Below are 14,830 nucleotides of genomic sequence, written 5' to 3'. Positions count from 1 at the left end.
CATAGTACAAAGGATGCTCATGAATATAATTAAGTCAATATTTCTATCTTATAGGGTTTGTTGATGTTAGGATCTCCATTACGATGCTTGTGACAAGTAATTTTTGAATTAAAATCACGAGAGAGTACTAAGGAATTTGTTGTGTTTGCGAAATATTGAGAGACTTTTAAATTTTATAGTTAAAAGATGCAACTTAAAATCAAACTCTTGACAAAGCATGAAATATATAAGCTAAAATAAAATATAAAAAATAATGATAAAATCATAACCATATAGATATATAAATTCAATAAAAAAGACATATAATCACAATCAAAAGGAGTACTCATAGAAATTATAGGTTCATTAAGTCTTTTATGAGAAAATAAATAACTGTAATATACAAGATTATGTAAAATATCTACAAATTATATTTAATAAGTTGTAAATAATCATTTAATTTAAATACTTATTAATATTACAAATAAATAAAACTAAACAATGTAATTTTTAGAACATAGTAATTATTGAATAATAGATGTGACAATCTATTAAAATGTTAAAATTGTCAATTTACTAATAAATGACATGGACCACTAGTGTAAGATTAGTAGTATTATAATTCAGCCGAGAGGCTTACAATCTTCAATGTAAATATTTTTCATTTTGAAAAAAAATTGACGTTCATTTACATGTCAGAAAAATAAAATAGAAATAGATTAAATATAATTATAATTAAAATCATGAAAATTACAGAGAGGAAATGGAAGTAAAAATGAGGCAGATCAAGAGTCTAGAATCATTTTCTCACACCTCTTAGACTCAATAAATATGCGATGGCACCTCGAGAGGGATATCTCTCGGCTTATTTTATATATATGTAAAATATATATAAGCTAGTTATAAACTCAATTTTATAAATTTTAATTAAACAAAAATTAGAGCATCCATCAAGTCAAATTGATTCGACACCTTAGCCCAATATTTTTTTTCAAATTCTAATTTGTCGTGCGGTGATTCCCTAATAACAGCATTGAAGATGCCCATTTAACCATAAAATTTAAAATGCCGTTGTAATAAAGTACGACGGAATACGACGCATGAATCTATGGAGAAAGTTGCGCCACTTTATGCAATTATTGCGGGATATTCGTTGTCCGGACACCCGCTGAAATATCTAAGATTCCAATTTGAAAATCGCCTAAATCATTTTCAACCCAATTAAACTCATGGGTGGGCCGAACGGTATGTTTTTCATTGTACAATATAATTTAAAATAATAGAGGAAAATCTTTATCTAGTAATATTATAGGATTTCTAGAATTTATTTGAAATGAGTGAATTTATGTCTGGATTCAATTGTGTAAGTTTTTTTAACATCAACATAGTGTAAGTTTTTTTAACATCGACATATCACATTCCTGATCTAATTTAATAATTTTTTTATAGCATTAATGTTTCAGATCACATTCAGTGATAGTGATACGAATGTGATCTAATTTTCTAAATTTTTTATAGCATTAATGTTTCCGATCACATTCAGTGATAGTGATGTGATCTGAGAGTAGAAAATTAGATCCTAAGATGCTAATAAAAACTTGCACAATCCAATCCAGAAATAAATGCATGCAAATCTTTATGTCAGCTTACAGATTTGTACATTAAATTATGTATTAGATGGAAGATTTATTTTAAAGATATTCTTAAAATTTATAAATAATATAATATAATCTATGATTTAAACTACCATCTCTGATCTATCGTCAGAATATAAAAGAGTAACAGAAAATATAGTATATAATTTTTTAGATATATATTTAATGTATACAAGTTTTAAAATAAAATAAGAATAATGATATTTCTAAGTTCCATTCGGGCAACCAGTAATTCTTTTCCCATTAACATTTCATTTCAAATCTGATCCATCAGATTGATAAAATAAGATAGACCGGAGAGGGTCGACCATCAAATGGTATTGGGAGAAAAAGTCAAGCACTAAATGCCTCGGAAAACTCGATAAGAAGGAATAATTTTGTCTGTCAACTTCTTATTATTATTATTTATGAAAAATTCCCTTGCCACGATGAGCTTTGTAGCGCATAAATTTTTTCGAACAAGGGCAAGTATCGGAGAAAAACAGGGAAGGAAATGGAAGAGTCAAGGAAAGAAATCGTATGCGTTATAGGAGCGGGAGGGTTTTTAGGGTCATGGATCGTAAACATACTTCTCCAGCGCGGTTATAGTGTGCGGGGCACCGTGCGAGACGTCGGTGCGTATGGCTCTTTTAATAAATTTTTTGTGAACTTTTGATTGACTAGAGTCTCGAGTTCTAATCTCCTTGGGAATGAGTATGTGGCAGCTGCATACGCATAATGATCTGAAAATGTCGCAGCGCTTTGAATTTATTCGCTGGCAGTTTAGGTTGATTCGTGTTAATTTTCCCTTTTTCTTTGATTTGGAAACTTTTGGTTGGTGTTCAATTGAAGATCGGATAAATTTTACACGCGTCATGGTTTTTCAGTTTAAATGAAAGAAAGCTGGTGTCTTTTAAGGGAGTTATTTAAAAGTTGTAATCTGAGGATGTTGTAGGAATTGCTGTGATAACTCCAGAAATGCGTACGATTTGTTGCTTTTCACATAAATATGCAGACGAATTCCAGAATGATTGCAGATTTATACGGAAATCGTCATGTAGATTAATATCTCAGGTATAAGAAAATTGTTTTTTAGTTATCCTTCATAGTCTGCATAAATATGTAGAAACATAGGAGACTAGCGGTATATTTAGCTCAAGTTCGTGATGACTGGCATGGATTTTCAATTTTTAAGGATATCAAAATAGCTGTAAAGGAAAAGATAAACTGTTCTTTTAAATGAAGAATATCTTCATGGAAAAGTTTGACAGAAAATTAAGCTTAAAAATGATGAATAGCAGATTGAGAATGTTGGATTCCGTTCATGCGGTCAAGATGCATTTTGATTTACCTGGCCATATTTGCCTAGTAACTGTTTAAATAGAATAATTAAATTATGGGAAGTTGACTTTATTACTTGTTTGCCCTTGATGCCTGAGGATTGCTGGACGACTAAAATTGAATGATTCAATTTTGATCATTTTCGAATTTAAGAGTTAATTTTTCTATTCTGCCCGAAAGGAAAACAATGACCATAGTTATGAAACTTTATGTAGTTTGGTCTTGACTGGTTAAGATCCATATTCCACTAGCTTGGACTTTGTTGAAATCTAGTTCCAAAAGACAAGACTGTTCCGAATTGGGTTTTTGATCTCTAAAGAAGGGTTTTTTTATCTGGATTCAATCAAATCTAGTCGGTCTATTTCAATTCATTTTGTGGTCTTCTGTTATGTAGGTTCCAGTATTTTAAGACCAACTTGAAAAGTCTTACAACTATTATAACGAATTTGTTTGATTAATTATATGATAACATTTCCATTTTAGGAAGAAGCCTTGAGCACACAAGACTAGTGAGTTTCATTGATTCTGAAACTTCTAACATATTTCTTCATCAACAAGTCATCTTTGGTGCTGAAGATGCTTATGCTTATGCTTAGAGAGATTTCAGCTCTACCTTCTGGGATGGTTTACACTCGTCTAGCAAAACTTGAAGCTCCTTAAGGAATACATACAAATGCAACGAAATTGGAGGAAAATCATAGTAGAGATTACAAAGACTCCAACAACTGCTTGCAAAGTAGCTCTTCTATCGCAAAACTAATTGACTCTCGTGCTCTGCATAGGTTAATAGTGGCACCTAAGACTTGAATATTATTTTTCCCCTTACGAGAAAATACTTATAATGTTGGCCTATTTATATCGGCTAGAAGAGTCAAGACTTTGAATTTTGATACAATACAACAAAAAGGAAATTTGAATGTTGAATTGAACGGTCAGAAGAGGGGTTCAGGAACCGATAGCCCTAAATGAAATAGTGTTAGGGATGGCTAATAACAAGTGGGAGGAGGAAATATTTCTACATGAATTCCACTGACACCATGCAATTTAATGGCCGAGTAAGGATATATAAAACATAGCTATGTACTATCCAAACATAGTTATGTACTATCAAATTGGAGTATAGAAAATCAGAATGCAATGGGATAGTTGCAGCTAAACATCCTTACCCTGCATAGAAGAATGCCAATTTGAAATTGTAAATTTAGTTGACAAGGATAATCCTAAAAACTAATAACCATATTTCATTCTAAGGTTAATAGTATGATGAACACTAAAGAACCTTACTGATTAACACAACTAACAAATTTAACTGTTTTCGGATGGCATTTGAAACATTAAGAAAGAGGGTTTGAAACTTAATTTCATGCTCAAAAAATGAAAGATATAGAAAAACAAATGTCTATTTTCATCTTCGCCTTGGTTAAATCCAAGTGTTATGAAGCAAGTTAAATACATGGACCAGAATTACTATACATTAATTTGCTTCTCTAGAATTCTTCAATAAAGATATATTGATTGAGTTTCATAATTTTTATGTCTTACAATGTAGAGAATTTGATAGCGTTTTACAAAGGAATCAAGTGTTTTGGTGAGATTTTCTGCTCACTAACGCATAGCCAGATTTCGTATAAAATATCCAATGTCAAGTATGAAAGTAGTTCTGCAAATTTAGGTTCACTGCTATCCTGTACTTTTTACCATTTGACTTCCATTTTACATCTTTAATCTATTCAGGACCCTTTCATTTGAGTATGAGAAGTGGAAGGCCTGCCCAGCATGATCTTCTCCACATCTTGTCATCATGTATTAGAGAACTAGAAAACATGAACTAATACTTGAAGGAATACTTCTGATCCACTTCTAGACTTATTTCCCAAACATGCTTAAGGTAAAAAATTCTAATGAGATAATAAATGTTAATGCAATTCTGTGTTTAGGCTTGCTTAAGGTACACATAAATAATGTCTGGAATTATAGGCAAAACTGTAAACCTATTCTAATCTGTGATATGCTCTTACATAAGCTCCATATAAAATATTGAGATTTTCTTATGCACAAGCATAGCTACAAGCCTAGCATCATACATTATCATGCCAAGACCTGCATCCAATGGTGAAGTTGAAGGCTAGGAACTGAGTTCCTTTATGTAAACTTAAGAGAAGCGTAACTGACACTCTATTTTTATGCTGGGTGGGGATCATCACTAAGATAGGATAATCTTCTTGATGTTCATTAGGATAGGATACAAATTGGTGCCAATGAATTATTAAATTCACAAATTACAATTCACTCAAGTTTCATCCTTAAGTTATGTATGTCATCTGCTGAGGTGGGATAAACTAATTGAGTATCACTGATATTCTACATTTTATGGTCTATAATCATTGAATTATGTGTGCTAGATATCCAACTGGGTCCAAGCAGCAACAGTTTTTTGCTGATGCCAGAAAGAGAATCTAACTAATCCAAGTTTTCTACTTTTAGTTAGCTTGAAGCATCCAACTAGCATGGCTCTTATACTTATCAAAGAAAAGAGTGATCCAACTACTATGAATATGCTTCTTGCAGGTAGCATCCGTCATTTGTTTCGTGAATGAGTGCATACCAATAAAGTTTCAGTCAACCAAAAGTGCAAATTACATGAAAGGTCACAGCTAACTGATATCAAGCCAAATAAAGTGAGCAGGGTTATCACCACATTTGAAGAAGTAAAATGATCTTTAAAATACCTAAGTGAAAAAGTGATGCAGGCAAGGGATGAATAACTAGGCCAAAGGCACACCCAGCTATCCAAACCACCCTACAAGAGTTAACACAACGGAAGCAAACACGAGGAACAACACCAAGGAAAGAGAGAACAAGTATATATTTATTGATTCATCAAATATTCAGCATACATGCCCAGCTGTAAGGCCTTCTGGGTTACGGCCAATTACAAATATACAACTTCCAGATCTCCAAATCAGCTTTTTAAATCCACATATCTCTTTTCTTTTGAACTCTCCCACCAAAATTCTGCCCTAACCCTAAACCTAAACACCCTACTTATATTTGCCAAAATGGCTTACGGATAATTCTAGAACATAGAGAAACCACAAGTCGGCCCTCATGAAATATAATTAACTATACCAAAATTAAATGTGAGCAAAGTCATCCAAATTGGAACTAGGCAGAATGAACTAATGTGTAGGATTACAAAGAAACCCAGGATGCTCTTGCATCAGACAACCAGGGTTGGGAAAAAAATGATTCTCCTGAATCATGCAAGTGTCACACCCTGAGCTGAATCCAACTCAGACTGAGAAATCCATGTAGCATCTTCAACTGGTCTATTCTTCCACTTCACCAAATATTCATAGTAATCTTTTCCTCCTGTGCTCTTGCCAACTCTTTGATCCAATATCTGTTCAACCTCTTTGATTTGCTTCTTAGGATAATCATCAGGTACAACAATTTCATCCTCTGACTCATGATACTTATATAAATCAGCAATATTGAATATAGGAGATATATCCATGTCATCAGGTAACTCAACTTCATAAGCATTACCACTATCAAACTTCTTCAAGATCTTACAAGGTCCAAATTTTTTCATCTTCAGCTTACTGTATGTTCTAGCTGGGAATCTTCCTTTCTTTAGATGAACCATTACCTCATCACCAACCTGAAAATCATGGTGTCTTCTAGACTGATCAGCATTCGCTTTATACTTTTGATTACTTTGTTCCAATCTCAACTTCACTTCCTTATGCAAAGACTCCATAAAATCAGCAAATTCTTCTCTTGCAGCGCTTCTCTTTTCTTCACCAACAACATCTCTTAAATTTGATATGCCTCTAGGATGCATTCCAGTAATAATCTCAAAAGGTGTCTTCCTTGTACTCCTATTCACAGAATTGTTATATGCAAATTCAGCTTGTGCCAATACCATCTCTCAATTACTTGGCTTATTCCCAACCAAACATCTTAGCAAATTACCCAAGCTTCTATTCACAACCTCTGTCTGTCCATCTGTTTGTGGATGGAATGTAGAACTAAACTTCAACTCAGTACCCATCTTTTTCCACAAAGTCTTCCAAAAATATCCAACAAACTTACTGTCTCTGTTAGAAATAATACTTCTTGGTAATCCATGCAATCTCACAATTTCTTTAAAAAAAAGTTTAGCAACATGCTCAGCATCTGATGTCTTCTTACATGGTATAAAATGAGCCATTTTAGAAAATCTATCCACTACCACAAATATGGAATCATACCCTTTCATTGTCTTAGGCAATCCAAGAACAAAATCCATACTAATGTCAGTCCAAGGTTTCTCAGGAACAGTAATAAGTGTATACGAATCAGTATTTTGACTCACTCCTTTTGCAACTTGACAATCTCTGCAACTCTTTACAAATTTTTGAACATCCTTATACATTTGTGGCCAATAATATTTTTCTTTCAGCAAACCCAATGTCTTATCAATTCCAAAATGTCCAGCTAATCCACCACTATGCTTTTCTTTAATTAGATTCAACCTCATAGAACTTCTAGGAATACACAACTGAATGCCTTCTTGAATGAAATACTCATCATACTTATGTGATCTATCAGATTTGGTGCTCTGCACTCTCTCCATGCTTCAAAAAAATCAGAATCAGCATCATATAACTCTTTCATCTCATCAAAACCAAGAACTTCAACCTTCATTTCAGTCAACAAAGAACGTCTTCTACTTAATGCATCAGCAACTTTGTTAGTAACTCCACTCTTATGCTTAATCAAAAATGTAAAACTCTACAAATATTCAACTCACTTCATATGTCTTTGATTCAATTTATGTTGACTTCCCAAGTATTGTAAAGCTTTATGATCAGTATACAACACAAACTCCTTAGGGATCAAGTAATGTCTCCACTTCTTCAATGCTTGAACAATAGCATAAAACTCTTGATCATACACAGAATATTTCCTTCTAGCATCATTCAACTTTTCACTAAAGAAAGTAACATGCTTACCTTCTTGACTTAATACAGTTCCTATTGCATTACCACTTGCATCACATTCAACTTGAAATACTTTGTTGAAATTAGGCAAAGCCAATACCGTTAATTCTGCAACCTTTTGTTTCACAGTCTCAAAACTCTTATCAGCTCCATGTGTCCACTTGAATTCCTTTTTATCTCCCCTCATTGTCTCAGTCATAGCATTGCAAACAGCACTGAAATTCTTTATAAACTTTCTATAAAAACTAGCTAAACCATGAAATGATCTTACCTCACTCACATTCTCAGGTGTAGGCCATTCCAAAATTGCTTTAACCTTCTCAGGATCCATTTTCAAACCATCAGCTGAAATCACAAATCCCAGATACACAATCTCCTCTTGCATAAAAGAACACTTTTTCAGATTAATCAGCAACTTTTCCTCTTTCAACCCCTGCAATATTTGTCTAATATGCTCTAGATGTTCTTCCTTAGTCTTACTGAATATCAGAATATCATCCAAATAAACAATCACAAACTTACCCAAAAATCTTTTTAGAACTTCATTCATTAACCTCATGGAAGTACTAGGTGCATTAGTCAAACCAAAAGGCATAACCAACCATTCATACAAACCATCTTTTGTCTTGAAAGCAGTCTTCCATTCATCACCTTCTCTGATTCTGATCTGATGATAGCCACTCTTCAAATCAATCTTGGTAAAATACTTTGCTCCACTTAAACAATCCATTATGTCATCCATCCTTGGTATAGGAAACTTATATTTCACTGTTATCTTGTTAATGGCTCTGGAATCAGTACACATTCTCCATTCTCTATTCTTTTTAGGTGCTAATACAGCAGGTACAGCACATGGACTCAAGCTTTCTCTGATCAAACCTTTCTGCAACAACTCATGCACTTGTCTGCTAAGTTCTTCATTTTCTGTCGGTGTCAATCTATATGGTGCTTTTTTTGGCAAACTTGCTCCAGGAATCAAATCCATACAATGACTTATACTTCTTACTGGAGGTAATCCATCAGGAAGATCATCAGCAATAATGTCTTTATATTCATTGAGAAATTTTGCAATTTCTTCTGGCACTTGGTCAATACTACCATCTATCACTCGATCACCACTATCTGGCACTCGGTTAGCATTATTCTCTTGCACTTGGCCTTCATTGGAAAAACTTGGTTTTCTTGAAATTATGGCAAAACAAACTTGATTCTTCTTCACTTCCTTTTCAAATTGTTTCCCATTAACCATACAAATCTTTACAGTAGTACAATTAACCTCATTTGGAACTTCAATCAAAGGCAACAATGTTTGTTTCTTCCCATTCACCCAAAGAGTATATTGATTCAATCTTCCATCATGTACAACATGTTTATCATATTGCCAAGGTCTACCCAACTAAATATGACAACAATCCATGGGCATAATATCACACAAAACTTCATCAACATAATGTCCAATTTTAAATTTCACAAGGCATTGCTCACTTACCAATATCATATGCTCATCTTTGATCCATGAAACATGATAAGGTTTGGGATGTTTCAGCTTCTCTAACTGCAACTTGGTAACCAGCTCTTCTGATGCCAGATTTGTAGAACTCCCACTGTCAATGATCACTTTGCAGCATTTTCCAGCCATCTTACATCTTGTCTTGAAAAGACTTCTCCTTGAAACAGGTTCCTCATCACTTCTTTTATTACATAAGGTTCTTCTCACCATCAGATTTTCTCCAACTTCAGGTCCACTTGAACTTTCAATGTCTTCTTGAATCACAGCATGTCTATTATTCTGTCCACTTTCAGAGGATCTACATTCAAAAGATCTATGCCCTTCTTTGCCACATCTAAAACAATTACCATGAAATCCACTTCTAGAATAGGAATTACCTCTTCTTCGGTAAGAATTAGTGCATCCTTGGTAAGAATTACCACCTTTCCATTCGGTCTTGCCTTTATCATCACTTTTCCATTTAGATTTGCCTTTATCTTGCATAGAATTGTCAGATTTACTACTTTCTCCATAAGATCTACCTCTGCCTCTTTGGAATCTACCACCTCTACCTCTTTGTCTTTGTCATGCTTCTTTGTCAAGATCTCCTCCGCCTTCAAGGCATACTGGTATGCTTCTTCCACACTTTACAACTTCACAAAACTTATCTCATCTTGAATTCTAGATCTCAATCCATTAATATACCTTGCAATTTTCTTAACATCATCATCCACATGTCCAGATCTGATGTCCAATCTATAGAATTCCTCGGTATATTCTTTCACAGTCATGTCCCTTTGTTTCAAATTTTGCATCTTTCTCAATAAGCTAACTTGGTAATCAGCAGGAAGGAATTTGTTCTTTACCTTGTTCACCATCTTTGGCCAAGTTCTTATCTTCTCCTTTCCTCTCCTTTGTCTATCAGTTTGCAAGTGCTCCCACCATAATGATGCATGACCTTTTAGCCTAGTGACTGCAATCTTCACCTTTCTGTTATCAGGAGTGTTTTTATACTCAAAGAACTTTTCCATATCAGAGATCCAATCCATCATAGTATTTGTATCCAATTTCCCATCATAAGGAACAACTTCTACAGCTGGCTTTGAATTTTCCCTAGACAATAATCACAACAATCTTTCCTCATCTCGATCTTCTTCAGGTTCTGGATTATGGTTTGGTGCTGCTGCTTCATCATCACTTACATCTTCAAGATGCGCTCCTCTCCTCTGGGCTATCTCCACAGCATCTAATCTGGCTGCAATTTGTCTTAACTAATCCAATATAGCGTTATCAACATTATTTCCTCTACCACGAACCATCTTTACAAATCAGGTTCCTGCAAGATCGTAAGCCTCTGCAAGTTATAGGTCAAATCCACAGATCTGCCACCCTACAACCAGATCCAAATCAGGGTTCTACACGATCCAATCTCCATAAGGATGAACTTCAGGCTCTGATACCAACTGATGCAGGCAAGGGATGAATAACTAGGCCAAAGGCACACCCAGCTATCCAAACCACCCTACAAGAGTTAACACAACGGAAGCAAACACGAGAAACAACACCAAGGAAAGAGAGAACAAGTATATATTTATTGATTCATCAAATATTCAGCATACATGCCTAGTTGTAAGGCCTTCTGGGTTACGGCCAATTACAAATGTACAACTTCCAGATCTCCAAATCAGCTTTTTAAATCCACATATCTCTTTTCTTTTGAACTCTCCCACCAAAAATCTGCCCTAACCCTAAACCTAAACACCCTACTTGCCAAAATGGCTTACGGATAATTCTAGAACATAGAGAAACCACAAGTCGGCCCTCATGAAATATAATTAACTATACCAAAATTAAATGTGAGCAAAGTCGGCCAAATTGAAACTAGGCAGAATGATCTAATGTGCAGGATTACAAAGAAACCCAGGATGCTCCTCCATCAAAAAGCAATAGAGTTGTTGTGATTTTGTAATTCACCAATAAAACCATATTCTGTGGAAATTGAATATTGCTAGAGCCATTCAGTACTGTATATTCTGGTCAAAACTATTCCAATAAGTTAAGATATGGTAGATATCTTCTTCCTCTTGGTGATTGCATAAGAAGACAACAGTCAAAGTAGTCAATATTCAGCGCTATGTTAATGTAATAACTGGAAAACTCAAGCAAGTGTCTTGGAGAACTTCAGGCCATTAAGTGGAAGGAAAGTGAAGATATTTGACTAAAGTCTCTATGAATTTGATTTGTTGATGCCTTTACAATTAATAATTGTGAAAATAGTTGTGAATATAATGTCTCAAATCATCCTCTGGATGAATGTAATCATCCTCTGGATTAATCTAATCACAGCTGTATCTCTCGGATGATTATAATTATAAATCCACTTATGTCGCAGGCATTGTTAATAATCATTGTTATACATCATTGAATATTCTTATCTTTTCCTATTAAGAGTTAGCTCTTTTTTGGTTATCAGCCAGATTTTTTTGTTGTATTGCAATTAGTAATTTCTATGTAGATTCAAAATGCTTAAAGATAGTCAACTATCTTCAAGTGCTAGTGTTTTCAATGGATATTTATGTAGACAAAATGTATACTGATATCCAATTTGGACTATTGATGTTCTATATTTGGATGCACAACCAAAATGATCATATTGTTGACAAGATAGGAGCTAAAAGCAAGGCATCCCTATGTTCATGTTGAAGTGAATTTAAGGTCCTCAACATATTGCTTGAAAGGCATGTAGACATTGGAACAAAATTATGAATTTTTATCAGGTATAGGAAGTGTGTTGACAGCTCTCAGGCTTGTGTCCCTGGTCCCATTGACATGGGGATGGCCGGGTACATCTCCTGGTCATCCTTTCTCCTTTTGAACAATGCATCTTCAAAGATTGGGGAAACAACACGACTGCATACTGTTGTAAAGTGAAATCAATGAATCCATTTGTAATAAATGTATGTTGTAATTTTAATTTCATTTGTGATTTTGTATCCTTTTGTCCTTTTATCTTAAATTGATCAATGGAATCAGATAAGCTTCAACCAATGAACATATCACATCGAATATTGAATTCCATACATTTTACCCATATGTAAACTTGAATTTTGATGTCATGTATGTTGTATGTTGATATGTATATTCCACTATCCTTTGTTGTCTCCATCCGCAAAATGCTATGGAACATAGCTTTTTTACGTGTGTGAGTTTTTGTGTGTGCGTTTGTTTGTATCTGTGTGTATGCTTGTCTATGAGTGTGTGAGCATGCATGCATGTATTTGTGTTTGTGTTTTTTTTTGTGGGTGTGTGTGTGTATTTGCCAGTGTTTGCATGTCTGTATTATATTTTTTGTCTATGCATGTGTGGCGGAAACAATCTACATTATTTGTGGAATTTTTCCTTGTATGGGTGACAACATGGACTATAGAGCATAACTTTTTGTCGGAAAAGACAATATATAGTATATCTGTGGACCTTTTCCTTGTTTGTGTGTGGATATGTATATTCCAATGTCTTTGTTGTCCACATCCATAATTATTGTGAGTGTGTGTTTTGGTGAAGAATGTAATAACCCCTGCTTGGTCTGATCAGAAAATTTAAATTTGGACTAATGGAATTTTGTCAAACAATTGGCATATAATCCTTGTATTAAGCTATGATGCCACTGAAATATTCCGACTCTAATCATGCAACCAATATTACTAAGGAAGTTTTATATAATGTCGAGATCACTTACAATAACAGTGCTTAAAAACAATGATATCAGATTTAATATTATGTACGGGTTACTGTTTGAAAGCAAAGCAAAGAGAATAGAACAAGATCACATAGCATTACACATTATTCGAAGCATTTAAATAAAGTCTTTCAACCCCAAACAATAAAATTATGGAACCTGGAGTATATATTTCCGGACTTGTGATCTGTTCTTTCCACTGTGGTGACCCGATTGGGGAATGTCCTTGACTTGGTAATGCCTGCTGATAGAACTATGAAACCGTCTGCAACTGCTACTACTTCCAATGCAACTTGGGATGACCGGCAGCAGCTCACTTTCCAAATACGAGTAATAGACACTTCACAAATTCTTTAAAGATGAATCTCCAAGAAAGTAGCTGGGGCTACGTCCAGCTCTTCCACTTTGCTATTAAGGGTTTGTGTCCTTAAAACAATCAGTCACATTAAAGCAACGAATTCTCATAACAGTATGTTAATATCTTTTCATGGTGATAATCCCAAAGCAGATGCTTTCCTTAATAACCTCAAAGTGAGGGAAGATGCGAATAACTAAGCAATGTGGGATTAAAGGCCTATTTTGTCCTTCAGTCACTTAAGTCACTTTATAACTTTATAATAGTATTAAAATATTTAAATAAATCACTTAAGTCACTTAAACTTTAATATCTCTTGAAATACTTGTCTGATTGCCATGCCGTCTGAAATAGGAATCTCTCCTCATAATTCCCCATGTGGCCAAATACACTTTCTAAAAATAGAAAGGGTCCATCTCTATTACTCCTGACTTACTATACATAGTATGTATGGCAAATGTAGTCCAAATGATATCGAACGAAGGCCAAATCCATAAATCTCTGAATGTTGGAGATGAATCAATCCTCAGAAGACCCTCTAACCATCCTCATTAGCCTACGAGGATCCAATATTAGGCTAATCCCTGAAATTTTGATGTTGGCAACAAATGGGGACATTACAAAGACAGTATATGATACTTGTGAACCTTTTTCTTTCATGTGTGCAACCATAGAGCATATATTGTTATTGGGGAAGGCAATGTACGATATTTCTAGACTTTTCCTTTTTTGTGTATTTTGTGCTTGTGTTTGTGGTGAGGTGAAGAAAACAATTGATATTTATGGACCTCTTCCTTGTATGACACCATGGAATAAAGCTACAAAGCTTTTTATCAGCAAAGAAAATATATGATATCTGAGGACCTTTTTGCTGTCTGTGCGTGTGCGCGCGCGCATGTGTTGTTGAAGACAATACATGATATTTGTAGATCTTTTCTTGTTTGTTTGTGAGTGCTTTTTGGTGGAGACAATAAATCATTTATGTGGGCTTCCTTTTGTCTGTGACACTATGAAACATAGATTTATATTATTACTGTGGACTTATTCCTTTTGTGTGTGTGTGTGTGTTTGCATATGTATATTCTCACTTTCATTTAGATTATTGAAATATCCTTGCTAGTAGATTCAATCCAAAGGCTTGTAATTACATAACTTAAATCAAACTAAAGACTTAATACAACAAATTACTTGTTCAGATGATCTTGATTTTGAACATCTTATTTATGCAAAGTACTTAATGTAGACAACCAAAATAAGACTTAATAAGAGCCAGTATTACTGACAAAATTAAGCTAGTATAGGACAATA

General features: G+C 34.3%; 1 protein-coding gene across 3 annotated transcripts in view; it reads left to right on the top strand.

The window, feature by feature from the left end:
• The first annotated feature begins 1,973 nt into the window (after positions 1 to 1,973).
• LOC149563058 (cinnamoyl-CoA reductase 1-like) overlaps positions 1,974 to 14,830 on the top strand; it is a 76,478-nt gene continuing 63,621 nt past the window's right edge. The window contains exon 1 of one of the 3 annotated variants that reach the window (XM_089826474.1): positions 1,974 to 2,248. In XM_089826474.1, the coding sequence (XP_089682600.1) occupies positions 2,128 to 2,248 (121 nt within the window). In that variant the 5' untranslated portion in view covers positions 1,974 to 2,127. The remainder of the gene's footprint in view (positions 2,249 to 14,830) is intronic. The other 2 variants (XM_089826473.1, XM_089826472.1) reach the window with 2 other exon arrangements.

This window comes from Cupressus sempervirens, chromosome 4 (genome assembly GCF_028749045.1).
Source record: "Cupressus sempervirens isolate cs-2001-9-10 chromosome 4, ASM2874904v1, whole genome shotgun sequence".
In the NCBI taxonomy this organism is placed as follows: domain Eukaryota; kingdom Viridiplantae; phylum Streptophyta; class Pinopsida; order Cupressales; family Cupressaceae; genus Cupressus; species Cupressus sempervirens.
Note: the sequence above shows the minus strand (reverse complement) of the source record. Positions and strands in the feature narration are given on the sequence as shown.